Here is a 22071-nt window from a genome sequence, read left to right as displayed (position 1 = left end):
ATGCTGTTGATAATAATATTAATGATGATAATAATATATAGACAACACTATCCACAAACAAAGACTTGCATTTTGCTGCAGGGGTGCCTGGTCCTAATTCACACACTCTGGGCTTAATGCACAAAGAAAAGTAGTCTCTGGCACCCAGGGAACCTGGGGCCTGTTTGACCGCCTACCGGGAAACAGATCTAGTAAAGTACATCACCATGGTAATCTGGAAAGGAAAGTCAAAGAGTCATGTGAGCCGGTGACAGGGTCTAAATCACATGCGTTCCCCAAACGTTTAAATGAGATGGCAAGCATGCCAGGAAACCTTTGGGCAGTACTTAGCTGAGGACGAAGTATTTGGCAAAGCTCACCCCATAGACCATGCAGGGGGACTGATAGCTCTAACAGTGAACATACTTACAGCACCCAGTTACTGGTGCTTAGACAAACGTAGTTCCGGGCTTTCCTCCAAATCCCTTTTTTCCACTTCGCATGCATACCTTTGAAGACGATTCTGAGGGTTGCCTCAGGGAGTCTGCCCCTCTGCAATTCATACCTCGCTCTGTGTTGCACTGGCCAGGTTTGGGACTCTTAGGATCATTTCATACAGAAAGACATGCCTAGGATCGGACCCTCCCAAAAGAGAGGCTACTCCACCACCCCCACCTCAATTCCAGGGGTGCAGGGCTGGAGTCCTTTGCGGTTGCCTTGCACCTAGCTCTCCTATCACTTTCCCCAAATTACAATAACTAGCTGCAAAACCCCATAACACTTAGGTCTTTCTCTAGACACTCCCCTGCAGAAATGTAACCAGTTGTTCACCTGCTGGCTCTGCTACTTATTCACGTACCAACCCAGGCAAATTCAATTACTCTCTCTTTCTTCCTGTTATACAATGCTTTCACAGACTCCTGGGCACACTACTTGTGGTGGCCTACTAAAGGCAAACAGGATCGCAGCATAGACAACTTCAAACAGACCTGGTATGAAGCACACTCTTCTATACTAGTATGGAAGAGGTTTCTAGACACTTGGTGCTGTTACAAGGTTTTGCTGACAAATGAGTGCCATAGCTTGTACTGCTTGCTTTCAGTCTTGCATGCCTAGCTAGTAAGGTGTCTTAAAAAACAGAACTGTTGTCTCCTGCCTGCTACAGATCTTTCTGATTCCTCACAATGTTTTAATGCATGTTTCAAGTTTCCTTCACTTCCTGCACACATGTGTGCACATCTTTTCTCTTGTCCCAGGGTAACACTGGAAAATGACTCACTGCTCACAATGGTACCACATACTAATAAGGTTGACACGGCTCAAGGCTACACCTACCCTACCTTGTTCAGATATTAATATAACAAAGCAACCTCTCCTGTCCCTGGGTTATTAGAACTCTTCCAGGCAGGGTAACCAGAGAAGTCTCAGTTTCGTTGTTCCTTTACAAAAACTCTCTTGTGGTGCTGACAAATATTTATTCTTAATTCTTTGGACTGTTATTCTAATAAGGGCAGAAGTTAAACAGTCTGTATGCTGCAATTGTTCTACTAGAGGCAAGGATGTGCTTCCTGCTGCTCTGGGTCACAGTGTGTGCAACAGAAAACCCTGTGTCTGCGGATGCTCCCTCCATTTAGATGAAGATATTGGCTGGTCTCTGTATGATACTTTTGTTGAACGCAGGGTCATCTCTTGGAGGTGGCGGAAAAAAATACAGTTTATAGGGCCATTCTGTTATTTTTTCATGCAATACAGTTTGGATGATATCACGGGACACAAGATTAATTTCATCCACCATGTACATCCTGGGCTGCTGGTAGGTAATTCAAGGATATTAAGTGTCCGATTATATATCATCTCTACTTGCTAAAGAGGTCTTTCTCTGGGCAAAGCAGCACTGGCTTATTGTTTATATTCACTACAAACATTTCACAGGCATTAACATCTTGTACATTTTTATTTCAAAAGTATTAGGTTTGAAAGAGATTGGATTCGTCCCGAGGTCTTTCAACAACATGCCTTTGAGCATCCTCACTTATTTCTAAAGAGTTCTGCTTTTTTCGGCCTAGTTCGTATATTGATGGCCCACTTTGGTAGCATCTTGTTTTGATGGCTTTAGTTTTTGTGGAGCCTAGTGTACCAAAGAAACATTTGGGTTTTATCACCCCAAATGTTTCCTATTGAACAATATTTCTGTTACCAGTGATTTCGAATAGTGACAGAGATGATGTTTGCCACAGGACGATCGAGTGTTGTGGGTCTCCATCTGAATCTGGTCCTTGGGGACTATGATAGACTCCGAAGGAATATTCTTTTCTGTTCTTGGGATGAAGTATCATAAGCCGCCTTCTACTCCTTTTGGACTCATCTGTGAATAAGGCTCTTGTGTGTCAGAACCAAAACTGGAATGTTCATCTTCTGAGTTCCCTCTAAGGCCTCTACAAAGACTTTCAAACTACAGCATTGGTTAGATGCCATTAGGTATTAGCCTAGTATTTGCCTTGATTTACAGAGGCTTGTGCAAGAACTGCCTTCCGTCTAAACAGGAAGCATCATCAGGTCTCCTGGTATTTGACAATCCTTGGAATGCTAAATACCTATACAAGGACAACTTAAAATAAGCATTATACATTCTCATTCCACCTCTCTGGCCCTCAAAGAGCCTTAAAATTATAAACATGGATACAAGGTGATACAGCCTTTCTCTCAAGTACAACCCCAAAATCCGCATTGACAAGTGTCCCGTTGGCTCAGTCTTTTGATCTTATCACGGTTCTCTAGAGTTTTTTTGTTATTGTTTCCAATTTATGTACTGAACTCTATGATCTGGAAAAGGCCAGACAATGTATTGCAATTTGGAGAAGAGATTGATCCGGTCAATGTCATAGGGGGGGTGTGATCACAGGCATGCCTGGAGCTGGTGGCCATATTTGTTCTGTTGAAAAATACAACTTACAATAACAGAAGCAACTATTAGTTGGCAGGATGATGCACAACATCAGAATCTTTGACTGCGGCCAGATGCACCTACCCAGGGCCAGACTGGGAACGCAAACCCGCCCTGGCAATTAAGTCGAACAGGAGGGGTGAGGGGGCTTTGCTGGCGGGAACACTGCTGCTGCTTTTGGTACAAGGGGACGATATTGCAGCACAGCTGTAAAACCGGCCCACCGGGAAAACGCCCGAAGCCCGCTACAGCCAGTCTGGCCCTGCACCTGCCCAGACAACGCTGTAAGGTCAATCCCAATTACAAGCACAAGTAATCAAAGCTAGAAATTAAAGAACACGACGTGCGGAGAGGTCTTTTTGGTGAACTGTTTTTGTGATTGCTGGTTCAACACCCAAACCATGTTTGTCCGCTTTGTGTGAGACTTAACTAATAGTTTTGTACTGATTCATGCAGAGAGATTAGTCATATTCAGTGAGATATATATATATATATATATATATATATATATATATATATATATATATATATATATATATATATAGTTTAACTGTATTAAGGTGTGTGTGTCTACTGCAGTCTGTGTGACAAAGATGGTACATCCCTTACAAAACTTCCACAGCCATGATTCTGCATGTTTCAGTCTGAGCAGCAGACTGTCGTCCTCATCATGTGGATGATGGAATGAAACCTTAAATATCAACAATGAAAGAGGCCTACAGACGACTACGTTCACTAGTGTCATGCAACATCTGGTTTGGTACAATTCACACTCTCCTATATCACTGCAGGAGAATCCTGGTCATGACCAATCATTTTCGGCACCATGTCTCACACAGACATCCAATCACGGCAAACAGCAACAGCCCTGGAACATACCTCTCTCACCTAATATCATCTCTCTCAGTAGAACATTTAATCTGACTCTGATGCCTATGTATGTTCTCTCTTACAGTCTAACTTTAAAGTGACCAGCAGGCTGCATCTCTGGCAATGGCACTTCTACCAAACCACCACATTTTGTATGCAACAACGATGTTGCTAGACCCTCCGGCATATGTCCAGTTACTACAGACAAGTTCTCAGCCACAGTAGCCTCTCTTTAGAACAGTGAATTTTCAGCAGGCAATTCATGCTTTATTTACCCTACTTCTCACCTTCTGCTTCTGGGCCTGCTCCCGTTCCTGCTTCTCCCGGGCCTGTCGCCTGGCACGTTCTTCCTCTGCCCGCTTCTTGTTTTCATCATCTGCAGATTTTGCCATGTTCTCAAAGCGTGCTTTCAGGGAGCTGGCACCACTGGATGCTATGAAAATAATGCATGATCAGGGCTTTAATAAAGCCTCATATGTATTACCACAAAGTTACTGGTGGTTATCAGGAGTGCTTTAAATGGACTAAGGCCTGCCATGAGGCACAGTAGAGAAAACACACAAAAAAAACAGATATTGAGTCGGGGACAAGAGGATCACGGTAAACAAAGCTGTACCTGTCTGACTGTCACATGCCGGAGCTGACACGAAATAGGACTAGGGGCTCCTTTATGACTTAGGGAGCCTAGAACTGGTCATCAGCCACTATTTCAGCGTTTGAGACTGCCTGACCCAGGCTCCTTCTCTTCTATGTGGAGCCTCGAGGGAAGAAGGCAGGGCCCTTTTGGTTCACACTATTTAGCGCGGATGGCTGCCACGCATCGTGGAAGCCTAGAACAGGTCACCAGCAACTGCGTGTGCTGTAGGGACTATCTGTCCCAAGATCCTTCTCTTCTACCTGGATCCTTGAAGGCAGGAGGCGGGGCCTGTTTGTTTCACGCTATTTAGCGCTGAGGGTCACCCTGCAGTGCGGGAGTCTAGAACTGGTCACCAGCCACTACGTTTGCAGTAGGGACTACCTGTCCCAGAATCCTTCTCTTCTACTTGAAGCCTCGAGGGCAGGAGGTGGGGCCCTTTTGGTTTGCGAAATTTAGTGCGGAGTTCTGCTTTGCCGCGCAAGAGCCCAGAACTGGTCACCAGCCACTATGTCTGCAGAAGGGACTACCTGTCACAGGAACTTTCTCTTCTAACTGGAACCTTGAGGGCAAGTGGTGGGGGGCCCTTTTGGTTTGAGCTATTGAGCCCTGAGTTCTGTACCACAGTGAGGGTGCGCGTGGGTGGCACCAGGACAAAGTCTGGGTCAAGGGCGGGCCCATCTTTGCCCGTATTCACCTGGAAGAGGCTGTGCTGGGCCACCCCTTTGGTTTGTTCGCAGGAGGTGTAAGGGGCCCGGTTTTTGTCTTCTCCTTTTTACTTTTGGTATTCCATGGATCCTCTTCATGTATGTTTTTTAACTGTAAAGCTATGCCTTAGCTATCATTGACTTCCGTCAAGCCTTCTATGGTTTTTAAGGTACTTGATGTGTTGGGTTAACAGCCTATTGATATACTTAAAATTATTTGGCAACTTTCGGGGGTTTGCTTTGTCTTCCCAGCAGCGACAGTTCCATTCTACATCTGCTGGACATGGAGTAGAGGAAAGCTGCTGCCAGCCCAAGAGCTAAACAAAACAAGAACAAACTAGTTAAACATGCTGCTACTAACTGTGTAATTGATGAATTTGACCATTTAATTGTGAAGAAGTGAAGTCTATACTGTGCAACAATGGGAGGCCTCTTGGCAAATCGGCGAAACAAACTGAGCTTGCCAAGTTCTTTGAGAAAAGGTTAACGTTTCCCATAATCAGCCAGCAAGCAGTTAGCTCTTTTGCAAAGTTCTAGTGGTGCTCCTGACCTTCCTTCCACAAGCTAAAATCTCTTTAAGGATTTTAATGTTTTGTACACAAACCGATTTACTACTCTGTTGCAGGACAATCCATGTCTCAATAGGGAGTTTTCTGAGTGCTCTTCGATGTTGATGCATAGTGTGGAGACTCAAACTATGTTTATGACCCATGATTATTTGCTGCTAAATTCAAATTAAATTGTTCTCTGATTGTGTCATTGAAAATCGAGGTTGAGGCATTGAAACATATAGTATCAAATGTAACCAGTCTACTCTCAAATCATGCCCCAGATTTTGCCAATTGTTGAGATCCTGCATCTGTTTTAGGCCTCCATACTGTAACAACCGTTCCACAAGGTACAAGCTACATGGAGAATAAGCAGCCCAACAAGGATTGGTCCCATATCAATGTGCGAAAATCTAGTAATTCCACCATCAAAAATTGCACAACATCGCAAAAAAAAAAATTAAAAAAAAATACCCAAAGGCAATATTATATGTCCATGGGTAATTTCGGGAGCAGTGCTAGTTCAGCCCAAGGGAGGAGGGGAAGAATATCTTTCTCCTCACAAGTTGTTCCACATCCCACTGGGGCCATCAGACCATCAGAGTATCGCTGTTTCTGCTAATAATGCAGGAGCTTGGGTTTCGGGAGATTAGTGTCTAGAGGTACCAGCATTTGTACTGTCATTTGCAGATAACTCAGCCCAGTCAATGTTCTGAAATTGCACACCGGATTACGCGAGAATCCTGAAATGAGGAGAAACAAGGTGCTCATTGGATCAGGTCAGTGCGTCTCATGACCCTTCAAGTCAGTGGGATTATTCTTCTAAAATAAGCCTGGATGGCGAAAGGTTTAATAACGGTCAGCCTTTGGACAGTCTCTCCCCAGGGCTCTAGAATGCAGTTAAATAAGTTACCCCAAGTTTTTTAAAGGGGTGGGGTGGGAGCTGCCTATTTATTTATTTTATTTATTTAAAATATTTATAGAGCGCGACTGTCACCTGGCAGGTATCCTGGCGCTGTTGGCTACTCCTGGGGGTTCTTAGACGGGGGGTTGAACTATGGCTGGGGATTTAAAGGGGCGGAGGAAAGAGCCAAGTTTTAATTCATTTCCTGAAAGGAAGGAGATGGGGGATTTGGCGAATATCGACAGGCAGACTGTTCCACAGCTTGGCAGCAGCTACTCTGAACGATCTTCCCCCAGTCCTGGCCTTCTTACATCTGGGCACTTTCACAAGGCAGGCGGTTGTAGACCTAAGTGTTCTGCCTCCAGGCTCTATAGTGACACCCATCTTGTTCCCTGTTCTGACCATATTACTTCCTAGCAGCATAGTAGGAGGTCGGCAGGACTTAATCGAGAGAGTAGACAATTATGCAGTAATCTTGTGCCCTTCCCTCCTTAACATAATTTTTGGAAATTCATTGTAAATCCCAGCTGCAGTTGGTCAGTCAAGTGCCCAGTCGTGACCTATTTTGACCTACTTATTTGAGCAGAATTGTGTAGGTGGCCCTAAAACAGTAGGCGAGGTCAAGGATATACAATGGCCTTTGGGTTCCGGATTTAACTGTCCATCTAACTCAAACAGCAATAGGGGTTGTACTCTTATTATAAATTATAATGTACCAATTCTCCTTCCCTTCATGTATATGGGTGAAGGGATCCAACTTTCTACCTCTTTCTCTCACTGAGAAAGAAAGATCTGGAACCCTGCTTAGTTGGAACGTCGCAGGTATAAAGGCAAAGCAAAGCGACAAGGATTGGGGGCCTTGGTTGACTCGTTTATTGTGTGTATATTTTAAGAAACGTAGGCTACTGGTGAGCTACATTGACAAGGATATATAAACTATCAAGCCTCAGCCAAATAATCCACTGCTGTCTGGCCACAGGTGTCTTAATTATAAACGCTAAAACATCATTGGCCTGTAGTGTGAAACTAGTTGTATCAACAAAACTAGGGTACATGCTCAATGTCAGAGATCTTTATAGTAAAACAGCAGTGAAGGTCCTGAAGAAACGCCTTGGATTCTCTTGGACTAGATGGTGTGAAACATGTCGATGTGGCTAAGTATAAACAACTATGTTTTTATACTTCACTCACAAGGCAGTCGTGCTTCATAATACTGCATCGACTGTCAATCTTTGAATTCCTTTTTTAACCTACAAAAGGGACCCCTGAATAAACTCGTCACCGGGTACTCTTAAAGTAGTTTTAAATCACAGCTACACTCACTTGTCAGCTCAGCACACCTGCACGCACCATCACGGCTGTTTTACTATAAAGATATCTGACAAAGAGCCCTTTCGCAGAGCCAGAGGGGGATAGCAGCGCCAGCCCCACGAGGAGCAAAAAGCCCGATGATGAAGCATGACAGCCACATGGGTGTGTGAGGGAACACTTCCTAATGAGGAATATCCCCCTCACATTTCTCTCTCTTTTTCCAACTGTTATCTTTAATCCTTCTCAGACAGGAAAATGTACTCTAGTTTTGTTGATACACATGTTAAACCTTGATAAGAAGCATGGCTGCTGGACCTTATTTACCTCTTATTTCGATATTTGTGTAGAACTAGTTACCATTGGGTCTCCTGACATACGTGCCCTAAAGTCTATCGCCAAAGGGCAAGTCAACAATTTTTCTACTTCATGTGTACAACAGAAGTTCTCCAAACTCCACTGCATCTGTCACTTTAAATTGCTTGAGGAACATTATTAGTGTGCACAGAGGGGATTCTGCTCTTATAATTGGGGGCGATTTTAGCACTGCTTTTGAACAATCCAGGTTACTTATGGAGGTGGCCAGGGAAGAAAATTATTACTTGCGTATTCCAGATCCACCAGCTTCTCCAAGGAAAATCCTTCTAAATCGGACCTGCAATTAGTAGATGTTTCTTTATTGTTTGGAGTTCATGGCTGTAACGGTTGCATGCCTCCAGATCGCCTGGAGACCCCTTCGTCCTAGTATCATTGATTATATATTTATTGATGTTTCCCTATGGCGTTCGCTGAAGGACTTGAAGGTACTAGATAGATAAGAGAGTGAACACAATTCCTTAGCCTTCTATTTGAATGGCTCTTTATTTCCGACTTGCTTGAGGCTTCTGGATCACTAGTTGATCCCCTTGTCATCTGTAATAACCGTAAAAAGGTTAAATGATCAAGCATTTGTGGCAGTTATGGTGCTATGAGTTCCATGTACAATGCAGTAAGTAAGAAACTGGAAACTGTTAGCACTAACTTACACAATCCCACATTTTAATGCATGTGCATATACTATTATTGCAAGGCCTAAAAGTGATTTAAAAAAAAAAAGAATATTAGGACTGCTAGTGTACCAATACCGGTAAGGAATGGTTCAACAGTCATTGCGTCTTAGGATACTTGACCCTATTGCCACTATTTGATTGGGCACTAACTGCAGAAAAAAATCCTCTAGAGCTTTATACAGAACTGTGACTAGAGAAGGTAGATTAAATTGGGAAACATGCATCTTGGGCAGTCTTTTAGAAGCAGCTAATTCTGAAAACTCAACATTTTTCTGACACCTTTTATCACACAGTTGAAGCAATAGACCAATGAAACCGGAAATTCATGCCAATGCTGAGTAGATAAAATACCAGTTGATCCTTTTAAGTCAGAACCAGATGTAGGGACCCCTTACATTAATGTGTATTAAATGCTGTAGCTGCATGTTCCCCCACTCCAGATACCTGGAAGGGAGCAATGATCATTCCAATTCATAGGAAGGGATCTCAAACAGACCTCAGACATTATCGTCCTGTCAGCTTAATTGATAGTTTTCAAAATATTTTTTGTAGGTAGGTTCTTCATAAATTAACAACCTGTCTGTTAGAAAAAGATATTGTTAGCCACCACCAAGCTGGCTTTAGAGAAGTTATAAGCACAGTCGACCAAGTGTTTTGTTTTCTTTTGATAAAATGGAAAACTGAGTCTCCTGGGAGTAGAGTTTACATTGCCTTTGTAAACCTCCGGACAGCTTTTGACATGGTCCCAAGGGGCAAGCTGTGGGAAGTTCTGCAAGATCTAAAATTCACCCACGACCTTTTAGATTTACTGAGCCAACAACACTCTATGATAACTCAGGTTATGTGGGGCCTCAACTGTGAATTTACCCCTAGAATTGCAGTAAAGACATGGGTACGACAGTGGTGTGTTTTTGCTCCTACTTTGCTCTTAATTTTCATTAATTGATACATTAATTTCCTATATAATTGTACCACCAATTCCCCTGTCTTGGCGGGGAGCAAAGTGCCAGCCCTCCTTTTCACTGATGACACTGTTGTTGTCCAAAACGGAAAAATGCTTACAGGTTCTTCTGGATAGTGTTATGCTGTTCTGTTCCAATCACTGGTTGGAGTTAAATACACATAAAACAAAAATGATGGTTTTTAACCTTTAGAAGAAGTTTTGTTATAAACATTGTTCTGGCTGGAAGTCCCCTTTAGAGAGTCAGGGAGTATGTTTGCCTTGGAACTGGGAACTGAGACTTTCTCCTGGTTGAAACAAATAGATACAAGTATTGCTTTGCTAAACCACAGGACATTCACCAATCGTCCTCATCAGCTTTAGAGGTATACAGAGCACAAGCGGTCAGTGCAGCTATGTATGGCTCAGAGTTGTTGGATTACTGCAACTCTCGCAAGCTTGAAAAAATGGATAATAGTTTTTTCCACTCTCTTCTGAGACTCCATCAGAGTGCCCCTAAGTTACCTATTCGATTAGGCTTGACCTTGAAATCTACAGTAGACCATGTGAAATTGAGGCATGTTCTGTATTGGTTTCAAGTTTGGATGGTGAAAAATCTCTCACCCTACAGAGAGAGTCTGTTGGATGTTTTGGAGAAATCGAGTGTACACAAAATCCCTTGGTTAGGCGAAGTAAAGAAGTTCCTTATTAACTTAGGGTTTGAGGCCTTTTGGTCACTTTTCTGTCCATGACAAAGCTTGACCAATGATTTCTTGTTAATTAAATAGAACTTTAAATGTGAGGATTTTACAGACTACATTCAACCAAGGTGGGCGAGAACCCTCTACATAAAAACTAGGTTGGGAACTTACTGACGGCCTCTTTCTGCAGCAACTGGTAAGTAGAGGGCCTGATTTCCAGAACATGCCCTTCGTGCAAGTCCCAGGATTAAATCAAGGGTTATATTTTATTTTTATGTAAAGCATATAGTAGAGCTGGATTCAACTCGATAAAGCTGCTATGTAAGTTATAGGAGACAAGGAAGTATCGTGTTGCATTAAGAATTTGCAGGACCACTATGAACCCCAGGTTAATCTTCTCAGTTTTTATACTCTGCCTGGATCATTCGAATTCATGCTTAAAAGTGGTCCGTAATTAATAATAATCTTTTTATTAATTGCTATAGACTTTTGTATTTTGCATGATTACAGTTTATTGAACTATGGGATGCAGCTGCTTTAGCTGCTATATTCTGTTGCTTTTGGTCACAATATATTGGTGTTTGGTTGGGTTGAGTAAGATAGATTGGGCAGGAACAATGATTTACTCAATTCAATCAATTTTAATGAATTTCAAGATTTGCTTGCTTGTTTTATGTGATTTAAATTATGCGTTTATGCTTGCCTTTAAGTATCAATGGATGCGGTTTCCAAACTGACAATAAATTTGGAGAACTTTGGACTTGGGGACAAAGCAACATCTTGGATACTGTTTACCACTGGTGTCCCAAAGTCATGAACACGATTTTATTCCAAGTTATCACCATTAACATCTGACTCTCGAAGGGTAGCAATACCAAGCAGACAAGGTGCTGCTACCTCTTAAAAATAGCTTATATTTCTCATGGCACAGGATAATGGTGCTATGTAAACAATTAGATTAATATGTTGTTACCGGTTGATTTCATAATTCGTTCTTCAGCAAGACTTTAATTGATGTATTTATCATCCATAATTCTATTGTTACATGTATTAGTGTACAAAGGCTATGCCTCTTGTGGAAATGTCAAACATACGCTTCTTAAGCCACATCACTTTTAAAATCCCTTCACTTTATTCATTGTACTTATAGGACTGATTGTCAGCTTTTCCTAGGGCGGAAGACTGTTATACAAACCCACAAGCACCCTCACTCTTACTGTTTCCTTTACAAGCTAGAAACAACCTGCAGAAGAAGCGGTCACTGTCCACAAGTGGATAGGAAAGGATATGTGTTTCTAGGTCTTTAGACAGGCCAGTTGGCACAGGGGACAATTTCCCTCTGAAGATCTGTGTTAAACTGCTTATCAATTGGAAGAGGTTTTAAGTCCTTTGAGGTCACCCGAGTCTGTTTCTTGTCATTTTGAAGGGGCAAAAAGTGCACATGAATGGGTTGCATTCCCTACAATAATCCTCATTGGTGATCCTTCTCAATTTCCTGCTTGCTGGAGTGGTGCAAGGAACTGATGAGTTGACTCCCATGGTTGAAGCCCTATCCCTGTTCTAGGTCATCTTCCATATGGTGGTAAAGTGTACGGTACAGAGTTGGGGTATACTGGGGTGGGTGACAGGGGCATATTATTGAAAGAGATGCCTGGCCCGCTTCCTAAAATGTCTTCATAGACTGTTGAGGTCCCTACAGGATTCCAAGGTCCTGTTTCCATTACACCTCTGGCAAGTAAATCTCACTTGTGTTTTTCCTCATGAAAACCACAGGTCCAGTTTCTTGGACTTAGTAAGGCAAGCCTCAGTTAGAGATTCTCAAAGAAGAGACTTGTTTGCTGCTGATGAAGAGGAGCAGTCCAAGGGTGTATTCCCTAACAATGACACATGCCAATTTCCCCCACTGTTATACTGGGGCTGTATTAGGAGAGTTACCATTCTATTCCATAAGGTGATTCCATGCCATCTTTCCTATGGTGGTGCTGAGGCTTTCGTGCTGGGTCCCTGGGTGAACTCCTTTTATCATATGCCTATACACATTTACATGTTTCATTTCATGTATAAGCATTTGAGGTCTTAAGGATAATTTCATGGGATAAACATTTCCCAGGGTGTTGCAGAGGCTATGGAGGTAACTCCCAGGGGTTCAGTAAATAAGACAATCACAAATTCTTTCTTCTGGGGTGGTGTAATGTTGGTGAGGTGAGTTCCAAGGGTGTACTCCCTCTGGTGATCTAGTGTCCACTTTGCTACATGGTGAACCAGGAAGTGAATAAAAGCCATTAGATATGAAGATGATAGTCCCTCTCTTTTCATACCGACCTGCCTTCACAAAGCACGTTCCAAGGAGCATATAACACCATCCACAGGACACATACTGGCCTCCATATGACACCACAAGCTACACTTCTGAATGCTGACCATCTACAGCCCTCCATAGAACTGGGCACATACAGGCTTTCTCAAGGCTAAGCACCTGCTAGCTTGGAGCCCAGAGTGTGCTTACCAGCCTCCACAGGATTGGTCTTTTCATAAGATGATGTTGGCGCTTCCATCTGACTGAACCCTGCAGCACTCTAGGTAGAAAAGACAGAATACTTGTCACAACATTGTAAACCCGCCCATGATACTAGAACTAGCAAAAGACACCCTTGACACAGATTAAAAGCAAGCAAATTAAAGCTTGCTGACAGGCTAAAAGTAACACAAGCACACTCACATTCAATAAAGCATGGTCTAATCAATGACTAAATTGGCAAAGCTATGAAAACAAGCAAAAACACCAATGAAATACAGTTAAAATGCAAAACGAAAAAAAGTCACAAAACATAGTAAACAAACTGTAAATGACAACCAAAACCAAACTGCAAACTGTAAATGAAAACCAAAACCAAACTGCAAAAATAACATACCAATGACAAACACTGCTTGTTCTATGAACACTGGATTTCCTTTGCCTTCATCGTGATCCTGGTGCGCCTGCTTGAGAATATCCTCCTAATAACTATACTAGGACTACTTTACTTTCAGTATAACTTCTTTATAATTAGCAGTAATTCTGTCTTTATCTAATCCATGGTTTGTGCAGCTTGGCTACTTAGTTATCTAACATATTCACTGTGCCCTAGTGTTAACGTCTGTAGAGTGACAAGCCACAAGTCCATGTCCATCTGCAGGAATCCTGTTCAACTGAAGGACATCTAGCTTGAGTGATCAGATCTCTGGGGTGCATGGTTATCCTACTCTGTAGCCATTAGCTTGACTTACAACAGATTGAGGGCCGGATTCGTTTTTTGCGTGTTATCGGTTTCTTTGTCGTGGTGACAGAGGAAATTTCTCCATCGCCCTGACAGAGGTGCCACCCTCCAAATTTAGAAAGGACTGCCAAACTGGCATTAATTTCTAAAACATTGGCAAGAACAGCCGTCACAGTGACTCCTGCCAATGCTTTTTACAGTTTGGTGCACAGCTGGATCAAGATGGCAAAGCAGTGCACCATACTGTTTTCTTTTGGGTTTTGATTCCAAAAAGAAAAACCCAAGCGGAAACCTATCCAGTCTTCTGCTGTTCTTTTCTTTCAATTCTGTTAGTTCTTTAAAAAATGCAGGCCCACAAATATCAGAATGTAAAGGAAAAATAGTATTGACCATACTACTGATCAGTCACTTTTGACCTGCAGGTGAAGCACACCTTAGTGGAAACAAATAGCAAAATCCAATTTATGTATTTTTTTTTATAGTGCTTCACAAAATTAGCTGAGGTTAAAAGGAGAACTGCACCGAGTAGTAGGGGTAAAATAGGACCACCGACAGCTATAGTGCCCCTACCTCGGCTAAATTGGATCAAAGTGCCATTACATCTGAGATAGTACATAAGAATTACCACTACTGAAAAACTACTACATCGGGTAAGGAAGGTTCAAAAGCATTTAGTTAATTTTTGAGCAAAATAAATTAACTAAGGCTTCGGGTTGGCAATTTGGATAGGTTAAGGTTGTTTGCGTTTACTTTAAATAAAATAAATTGGTTATAAGGAAAGCATCCGGGTTACATTTAGGTAACATATTTAATTTCATTAAATTAATTGAGGGTTAGGTTTGGCATTGAAGTTAGCTTAAGTTTAGTTTGTACTTAAATTAATAGAAATAAAAAATAATTAAGAATAGAGTTAGTGTCTTCGTATGTATGATTGTGGAATTTCTATAGTGCAAACCTGGTCAAAAGCCAGCAGAGCCCTGTACATATGCATAACGTTTAAAAATGATAGGAAAGGTAGCTGGTTTATGGGAAATTAATGCACTGTTATGCAGTATTCTTTACAGAGGTGTGTCTTCAAATTATTTCTAAATTGAAGCAACATTGGTGTGGTTCTGATGGATATGGGGATGGTGCCCCAAATCCTAATTGCATAAAAGGAAAAGGCCTGCTGCAATATTATTTTCTTTTTTTTACACTTTTACACTTTTTAGTGTGCAGCCTGATGGTGTTCTGGCTGCAAGTGTGCCAAGAACCACCACAGATGGTGGGGTCTCTACAACTCAAACAAATTCAGCCAAACCCAGACAAATATCAAGTCACAATGCAAGGATCTCCAAATTTAAAAATTGCTCCTAGTCCCAGAGAGTTGAAAGAGGAAATATCTGGAGTACGGATGACTACTGTCTATAGGAGTCAAAGCAACTTAGATGTGATGAGTCTGTCAGTTTAGGGTACTCAGGACCAAGTAAAGTCAGGAACTGATAAGTGAAGAGTAGATGAAACATGCATCTGTGTAGGAACCCTCAAAAGCTTTACCTTGTCCACACGGTCTTTCTGGACTCCATACCGACCGCCGAAGCCCTTGGCATGGTCTGTGGGATACAAAGAAGTAAATAACCTACTTAAAAAGAGTTAACTTCTTGAGCATGCTTGGAGGGGCTGCAACAACACTAGAGGCTGTACATGAGGACATGGGAAGTTGTAATATGTAGTGAGACAGCTCCTATTGACATACACAGAAAAAGAATGCAGGAGACATCAGATGTGGATACAGAAGAAATAGTGTGTTGACAGACAGACAGAACACAAGGACACAGTAAGAAACTGCATATGGAAGAGTTCTAAGGACACAGAAAGAGACAGCATGCATAGGCTTGAAGATATAGGAAGAGGGAGCAGGCAGAAAGTCAATGGGGATTTAAAAAGGAACTACAAACCTACAGCTTTTAACTAAGTGCCCTGGAAAAAAGTTTGAGTAGAGAGAAAAGAGGATTGGGAAAGAGAAGAGACATAATGAGAAATAGCACTGGAGATACAGTAAGAAAAGGGTTGCAGAAAGACAGCATCTGAGAGCACTGGAACAGACAACATAGAGTGGAACAGCACACAAGGCTATGAGAAGAGCTTAGCCAAGATGTGGAGGGGGGGGGACAATGGCAGCTGGTGATCTTTGAAAGTGGTGGGGTATAATACTGTCCCCGAATTCCAGTGCATAAACGAGAAAAAACGAGCAAGTCCATTTTCTTCTAGGGGCATTTTGGGGGGCTGTCGGTGTTCACTCCAAAGAAAATTGTTAAACAATTAAGTCAAATAATGGATTTTTAAGCACAAGTATTAAATAAATTGCTAACAAGCCATAGGCTCTGAAAGGGCACTGGCTTAATAGTCAAGTACTTTCATTGTATTCCAAACCAATGATGCCCGACATTCCAAAGGATTTTACAACATTTCTTTATAAAATGTACAGGGGGTGCCCCCATTTCTCAATAATATCTCCATTGTGTCAGGACCAGCATACTGGCACAGCCTCCCCTTCTCCCAAGACTTGCACACAATTTGGCAGTACCAGACTTTTGCCTTTGTTATCATCCATACACAAGGGGTGACCCATATGTCAAAATACCTCAAGCAGGATGGCTTCCTTTCTCCCCTTTCACTCACTTGCATTCACTCATGCTTTCACTCCCAGTCTCACATGCTCTCCCTTATTCTCTCAGAATCACTTTTTCGCACTCACTCAAACTCAATATTTCTCACTCAGTTACATTCATCGTCACTCACTGTGATCCATTCTCAATCACTTTGCTGTCACTCCCTAGAACACATTCAACCATACTAACACCCACAAATGCTCACGCACCAACACATACACATGCTCTCACATGTACACACGCACTTTCTCTCACCTGTGCACACATAGAATCAACAGTTGTTTTCACCTACTTCCTGTGGTCTGTACCTGTTCGCTTCAGCTACTTAGCTGTTGGTGTTGGATGGACACTCAAGGCAGGTACACAATTCGCTCGCACCTCAGGGCACTGAAGCATGAAACTAAAAGCTAGAGCATGTTTTATTTATTTTATTTAAGAGGTTTTATATAGCACTGCTGGACCCAGGAGTATCAGAGCGCTTTACAGGGTGTTTCCATACAGGTACAGGGTGTATAAGCACAGACAATGGGATAATAAGAGAGCAAGTCCACATAGGATACATGACATCTAGATAAAAAAGTAAAAACAATTGCTAGACACTATGAGTAATACCAAATAGCGGTCACAGTTTGGCGGGAAGCCTCACTTAAGTATACAAAAAACATGCAAGAGAACTGAGGGTCATGAGGAGGGGAGGTAAGGTGATCAGATAGAAGGATAGGGAGTTGGCCAGGCGGGTGGTCACAAGTCATATGCGTAGCAGCTAGGTGGGGTGATGCAGAGGGGTGAGGCTACCATGGAGGGATTATAAACCCCAGTATTTATTAAGTAGAAGAAGTTTGAGTTCTTTTTTGAAGCTGGGGTTGGACTGGTTACAGCGGAGGTCTTTTGGGAGGGTCATTCCAAATAAGTTGGGCATTGCCTGAAAAGGAGCGTGGCTGAGTGGAATTCTTTTTCTGAAGAGGGGGATAAGTAGGAGGGTGTTGGAGCTTCTCAGTGATCGCGTGCAGCCTGCTTTGGTCAGTTTGTTGGAGAGGTATGCCGGTGTGTTTTGGTGGCTATCAACTTCATGCCTTTACACACCCCAACTAGCCAGGAGGTAGGGGTGGGTTATTGAAACTCCTGACTCCAACCCTTCCTGTGACAAGATGAATGTAGATGATATGACATCCTGATTGACTTATAGCGCGAGACACCACAAGGCTTGAGACTAAAGAACCCAGGGCTACCTGCATCCGTGATGCTACAGCGCGCCACAAATCAAACGGCACAGAAGCATGTCAGGTTCTCGAAGCAAGGGTTGTGACTATGGCTGTTGCCTCTACGTAGCTACGCCAGCCATCATACAGATTCACTGCATGCCTCAGATAGTTACATTGAATTGCAGAGAGGACCAACATTTATTTATGATACCGATAGTAAATGATTAACTTTTGTTTGCAGAAAAGGCAGAAAACAATGAGGAAGGAGCCGAAAAAAACATAACCTCTGGGGAGAGGAATGTACACATCAGAATTTGTGGGAAAGGATCTATGTACCACCTTTATACCATACCGCCCTTTATGCCTGGTGGGGCGGTGTTAAGAAATTTGACTCCCAGGCTATGGTTTAGGTAGTACCTTACCTTCTGAATTTTATGTCTTTAGAGCTTTTGGGGTTACCCATGTTACATCGCTGTCATTCGTAACTCCCTGCTAACTTTAGTTTTTTCAAGTATATATGTATATATGTGTGTGTATTGTGTGTGTGTGTCCTTTCAACCTGTTTCCTTATAATCTTCGACTTCATTTTTTATTACATTTTTATTTATGCATTTCTTTACAGATTGCTAATGCCACAAGAATTGTTTTATGAAAGCGCTTTTAAGGATAATAGCAAAAAACAGCAGGTGAGAATAATGACTTTAGAAAGGGATTCTGGAAAATGTGTGCCAATTATATTGTACAAAAAGTATAGTTTGAGGAATATGTGTCCTATGATCGATTTTGTTAAATTCCCCGGTTAACCACCAGAGTGTTGTAATTTATGATGCTTTAATCCATAAAATAAATCGATTTCATAATACATCTATTTTTTGTGACAAAAAATTCAGGGTTTCTTCTATAAGCTGTGATAATTATACGTAACCCAGAAATTGTTCTGGAGCAGAGTCCTTAATTGTGCTTAGCTTAGCATATACTGTTTACTAAAACATGTACTAGGTCTGTAAACATAATCCCTGCCTCTGGTTCTGTTGTAAAATCTGTTTCACTTTAATCTAATGCTCTGCTGAACTAACTGTCGTTCTATATTATTTTCTTCATCTGCCATTCCTACATATATTTGAAAGATCATTTTTTATTAGGATGATCAGGACTTTTTGATCAAGATGGGATGGTGTTCAATCATGTCACCAAAAGCTTAGTTATACAGTGGTGCATTGTTATTAGCACAAGTTGTGTTCATAGGAGTCAATCGTGAGCCTGTAAAGGTAAGTGGAGAGTGTGTCATTATGGTAGGCTACGACACCTTTCATGAGGCCGAAGATGATCACTTACAAATGCATTGATATTACTGGAACTGCAACTCATTATGCAAGTGCGAAGGTGGATCTGTTGAGCTTGCTACTGCAGCGATATAGAATTGCGGATGGCGAGGTTGAGAAATCTAAATAGCGTCTGTTTTTTCTCAATAAACCTGTATGTTCTAGAAGATCAGTTATTCAACTGCAAAGGTGCTGCCGAAGGTTTTTATAAGCTATGGACTACCAAATGTTCAGAGACATCTCATACTTGCACTGACATACATAACACACATACAAATATTTAGCTAGTCAGTGATATTGCAAGGACACGGTTACAACACTCATAATATTAGTAGCTCGTGGTGATTTCAATTCAATATAAGTAACTAAGTAGCTATTATTACAGAAAAGGTTGGAGTCCCCTGATTTTGACTGTGATTGGACGGAGCAGTATGTACCTGTCTGTGATTCGTGAGGCTTCACTTCTTCCTTGTGGTCCCAGCTGAGCGCGGATTTATCCTGACGGTCCTTCTGAACTCCATACTTTCCACCAAATCCAACTGCATGATCTTTTAAGAGAAATACGAGGTTAGAAAGAGAAAACGGTCCAATTACAATGAGGGAGCTTCAAGGAAAGAGGCCAGTGAAAGAGTTAAGAAGGGGAAAAGTCTGCAAGGATGAGTGTTGAGTTTGAGATCCAGGGCAACAGATTTCGGGAATGGATTTTGTCTTTCCCCGTCATTCAGTTCTTTCATTGGTTATAAGTGTCAAAATGTGTTATCAGTGGTAAACGTTATTGTCAGTGATAAAAATTATTGTCTCACAATACAGTAAAATTTCGGAGTTAGGCTTACAGCTTTTGTTGCACAAACTACCTCTTTCCTCATCGGGGTATATAGTGACAACTCCTATCCCACGCTTTACATTTTGGCATCTAATTCTGGGTTTATATCACTTTTCGGTAGCCAGGAGCTTTACAAAACATGCATATTGATAATAACCCTTTTTTGAGTGGTATTGCCAACCTTTTCAAGTGGTTTTCTGATCAATAAAGGAGACTACATGGGGTAAAGCAATTACTATCAGCTGTAATCTTGCCACAGCAACTAACCAGAAAGACTGGAATTTAACATTAGGTGGTATAATTTCCTACAATAATGGGTGGTTTTTATTACCACCACCGGTCGTAATTGCTGATTATTAGTAAATTGAACCCCTTTAACGAGTTCTTATTAAATAGTAAAGATTTGATAATTTTCTAAATTATTTATCTTTTAATCTTTGATTGTTCTTCATAAAATGTTCATTTTAAATTAGTGGCAGTAATCTTTTAAAATCTTTGTTGCTTTGGCAATAAACTGTGTGTGTGTGTGTGTGTGTGCAAGTCTTGTGATCCTTTTTTTCTATCATTGATTTCTCTTCTGCCCGTTATGTTGAATGATTTTAATCTTTAACCAGACTTCGATTTTGACTAACCTCTCATGACTCTTACTTTTATCTGCGATGGGGAGGGTGTCTGTCAGCATAGCGAGGGCTAGTGCTGCAATGCAGATACCAAATGTCTTTGGTAAGGGGAGACTAAGTAACTCTGGATCGGTCTGATCAATTAGCAACAGGCCATCCATACATAAAGTCCCTTTTTAGGATTACATTTTTTGGCGCATATTGTTTTCTATACAAATTGTAAGGGACATTGGTTCAGTCTCTTGTAGACATTATAATAATTGACTCAGGAACCCTCGGCTACTAGCTAAAGATATTGTCATTCACATCCTAGAGTAGTCCCCTGGAATATTTTAGTCTCACCTTCTTTCTATTGGCTGTTTGTGGGGCATTCTTTCTCCTCCATTGGAGTACATGAGGGGCTATTTAACATCGGAAAATAGTACTCTGACATAACATAGTTTTGGGTCAGATGTACTAATATTTCATTTGTAAAAAGCATTTGTAAATGGCAAACAGACGTTTTGCAAATGAGATACTTTGTTGTGAACTTACCTACGTGCTTATATGAAGTAGGTCATACATTGCCACTTACCCCAACTGGATGCCTTAACAGGGAAGGTGGGCTGCAAACCACCATGTTTGTGACTTCATTTAAATAAAAGACGTGTTTTTTTAAAGGAGCCTGTTTTCCTTAAAAGAAATGGGGCTGCATTTAAGAAAAAAAAAAGCTTTCCACAAAACGGTTGCTAAAGAGTTGGCAGGTGTCCCCTAGGACATTGCCTATTCCCATGTAAACTTTTGGATCATTAACAAAGGGGGGAAAGGTCCCCTACAAAGAACTGTGGAATTGGAATTTGAAATGATGACCCTTCTAGATTATGGTTCATAATGCAATTCTAAACCCATTTTACGATGAAGTAACCATTTACTGAATCACAAAGTTGGTTTAGTACATTTGTAAATGGCATTCAGTAGTCACAAACCGTGTGATTTAGCGAATCACACACTTTAAGACTACTAGACAAATTTGTGCATCTAGCCTTTAATCACGAGCAAATCCATGCACTGTAAACACAAAGCAATCTTTTTTCAAATGTTGTGCACAGCAGTAGTTAGTATGAATTGCTTTTGTTAGCACTTGAGGGCAAGTGTCAAATCTATTGCCTTTGTCAATCCTATTTAAATATTGTGCACAGCAGTAGTTAGTATGAATTGCTTTTTTTAGCACTTGAGGGCAAGTGTCAAACCTATTGCCTTTGTCTATCCTATTTAATAGTTGCCTCGTATTTTTATGGCGAGACAAAAGTTAGCTTTCCCTTGAGTGTTGTTGAGTTAGGAAATTAAGCTTAGTGGCGATTGGGACTTTCTACCACTTTTTAAAAATATATTTTAGATCTCCCTTGGCAGATATGTAGACTGAGATGTACCAAGAGCTGGGTTTCATGAGGTTTTTTTTTTTGGGGGGGGGGGTGGGGTGGGGGCAGTGTGAATTTAGGTATTGGCATTAGGACAACATTATTTTGAGTATCTCCAACACTGTGTATGTTATAAGCAAGGTGTTCTGAGACCACGACCAATCACTGCTCGCTCCAGGTAGATGAACTGAATTTTTTTTTCGGGGGTCGAAAGG

General features: G+C 41.5%; 1 protein-coding gene across 4 annotated transcripts in view; it reads right to left on the bottom strand.

Annotated features, from left to right (window-relative positions):
• Window positions 1–22071, bottom strand: part of LOC147750899 (src substrate cortactin-like) — a 144394-nt gene that overhangs the window by 24957 nt on the left and 97366 nt on the right. For all 4 annotated transcript variants that reach the window (XM_086918702.1, XM_086918730.1, XM_086918712.1 and 1 more), the window contains exons 9-12: window positions 19454–19564; window positions 15378–15433; window positions 13091–13160; window positions 4081–4226 (exon numbers count right to left, since the gene is read on the bottom strand). In XM_086918702.1, coding sequence (XP_086774828.1) covers window positions 4081–4226; window positions 13091–13160; window positions 15378–15433; window positions 19454–19564 — 383 coding nt within the window. The remainder of the gene's footprint in view (window positions 1–4080; window positions 4227–13090; window positions 13161–15377; window positions 15434–19453; window positions 19565–22071) is intronic.

The sequence above is a fragment of the Lissotriton vulgaris genome, chromosome 1_1 (genome assembly GCF_964263255.1).
Source record: "Lissotriton vulgaris chromosome 1_1, aLisVul1.2, whole genome shotgun sequence".
NCBI lineage: Eukaryota > Metazoa > Chordata > Amphibia > Caudata > Salamandridae > Lissotriton > Lissotriton vulgaris.
Note: the sequence above shows the minus strand (reverse complement) of the source record. Positions and strands in the feature narration are given on the sequence as shown.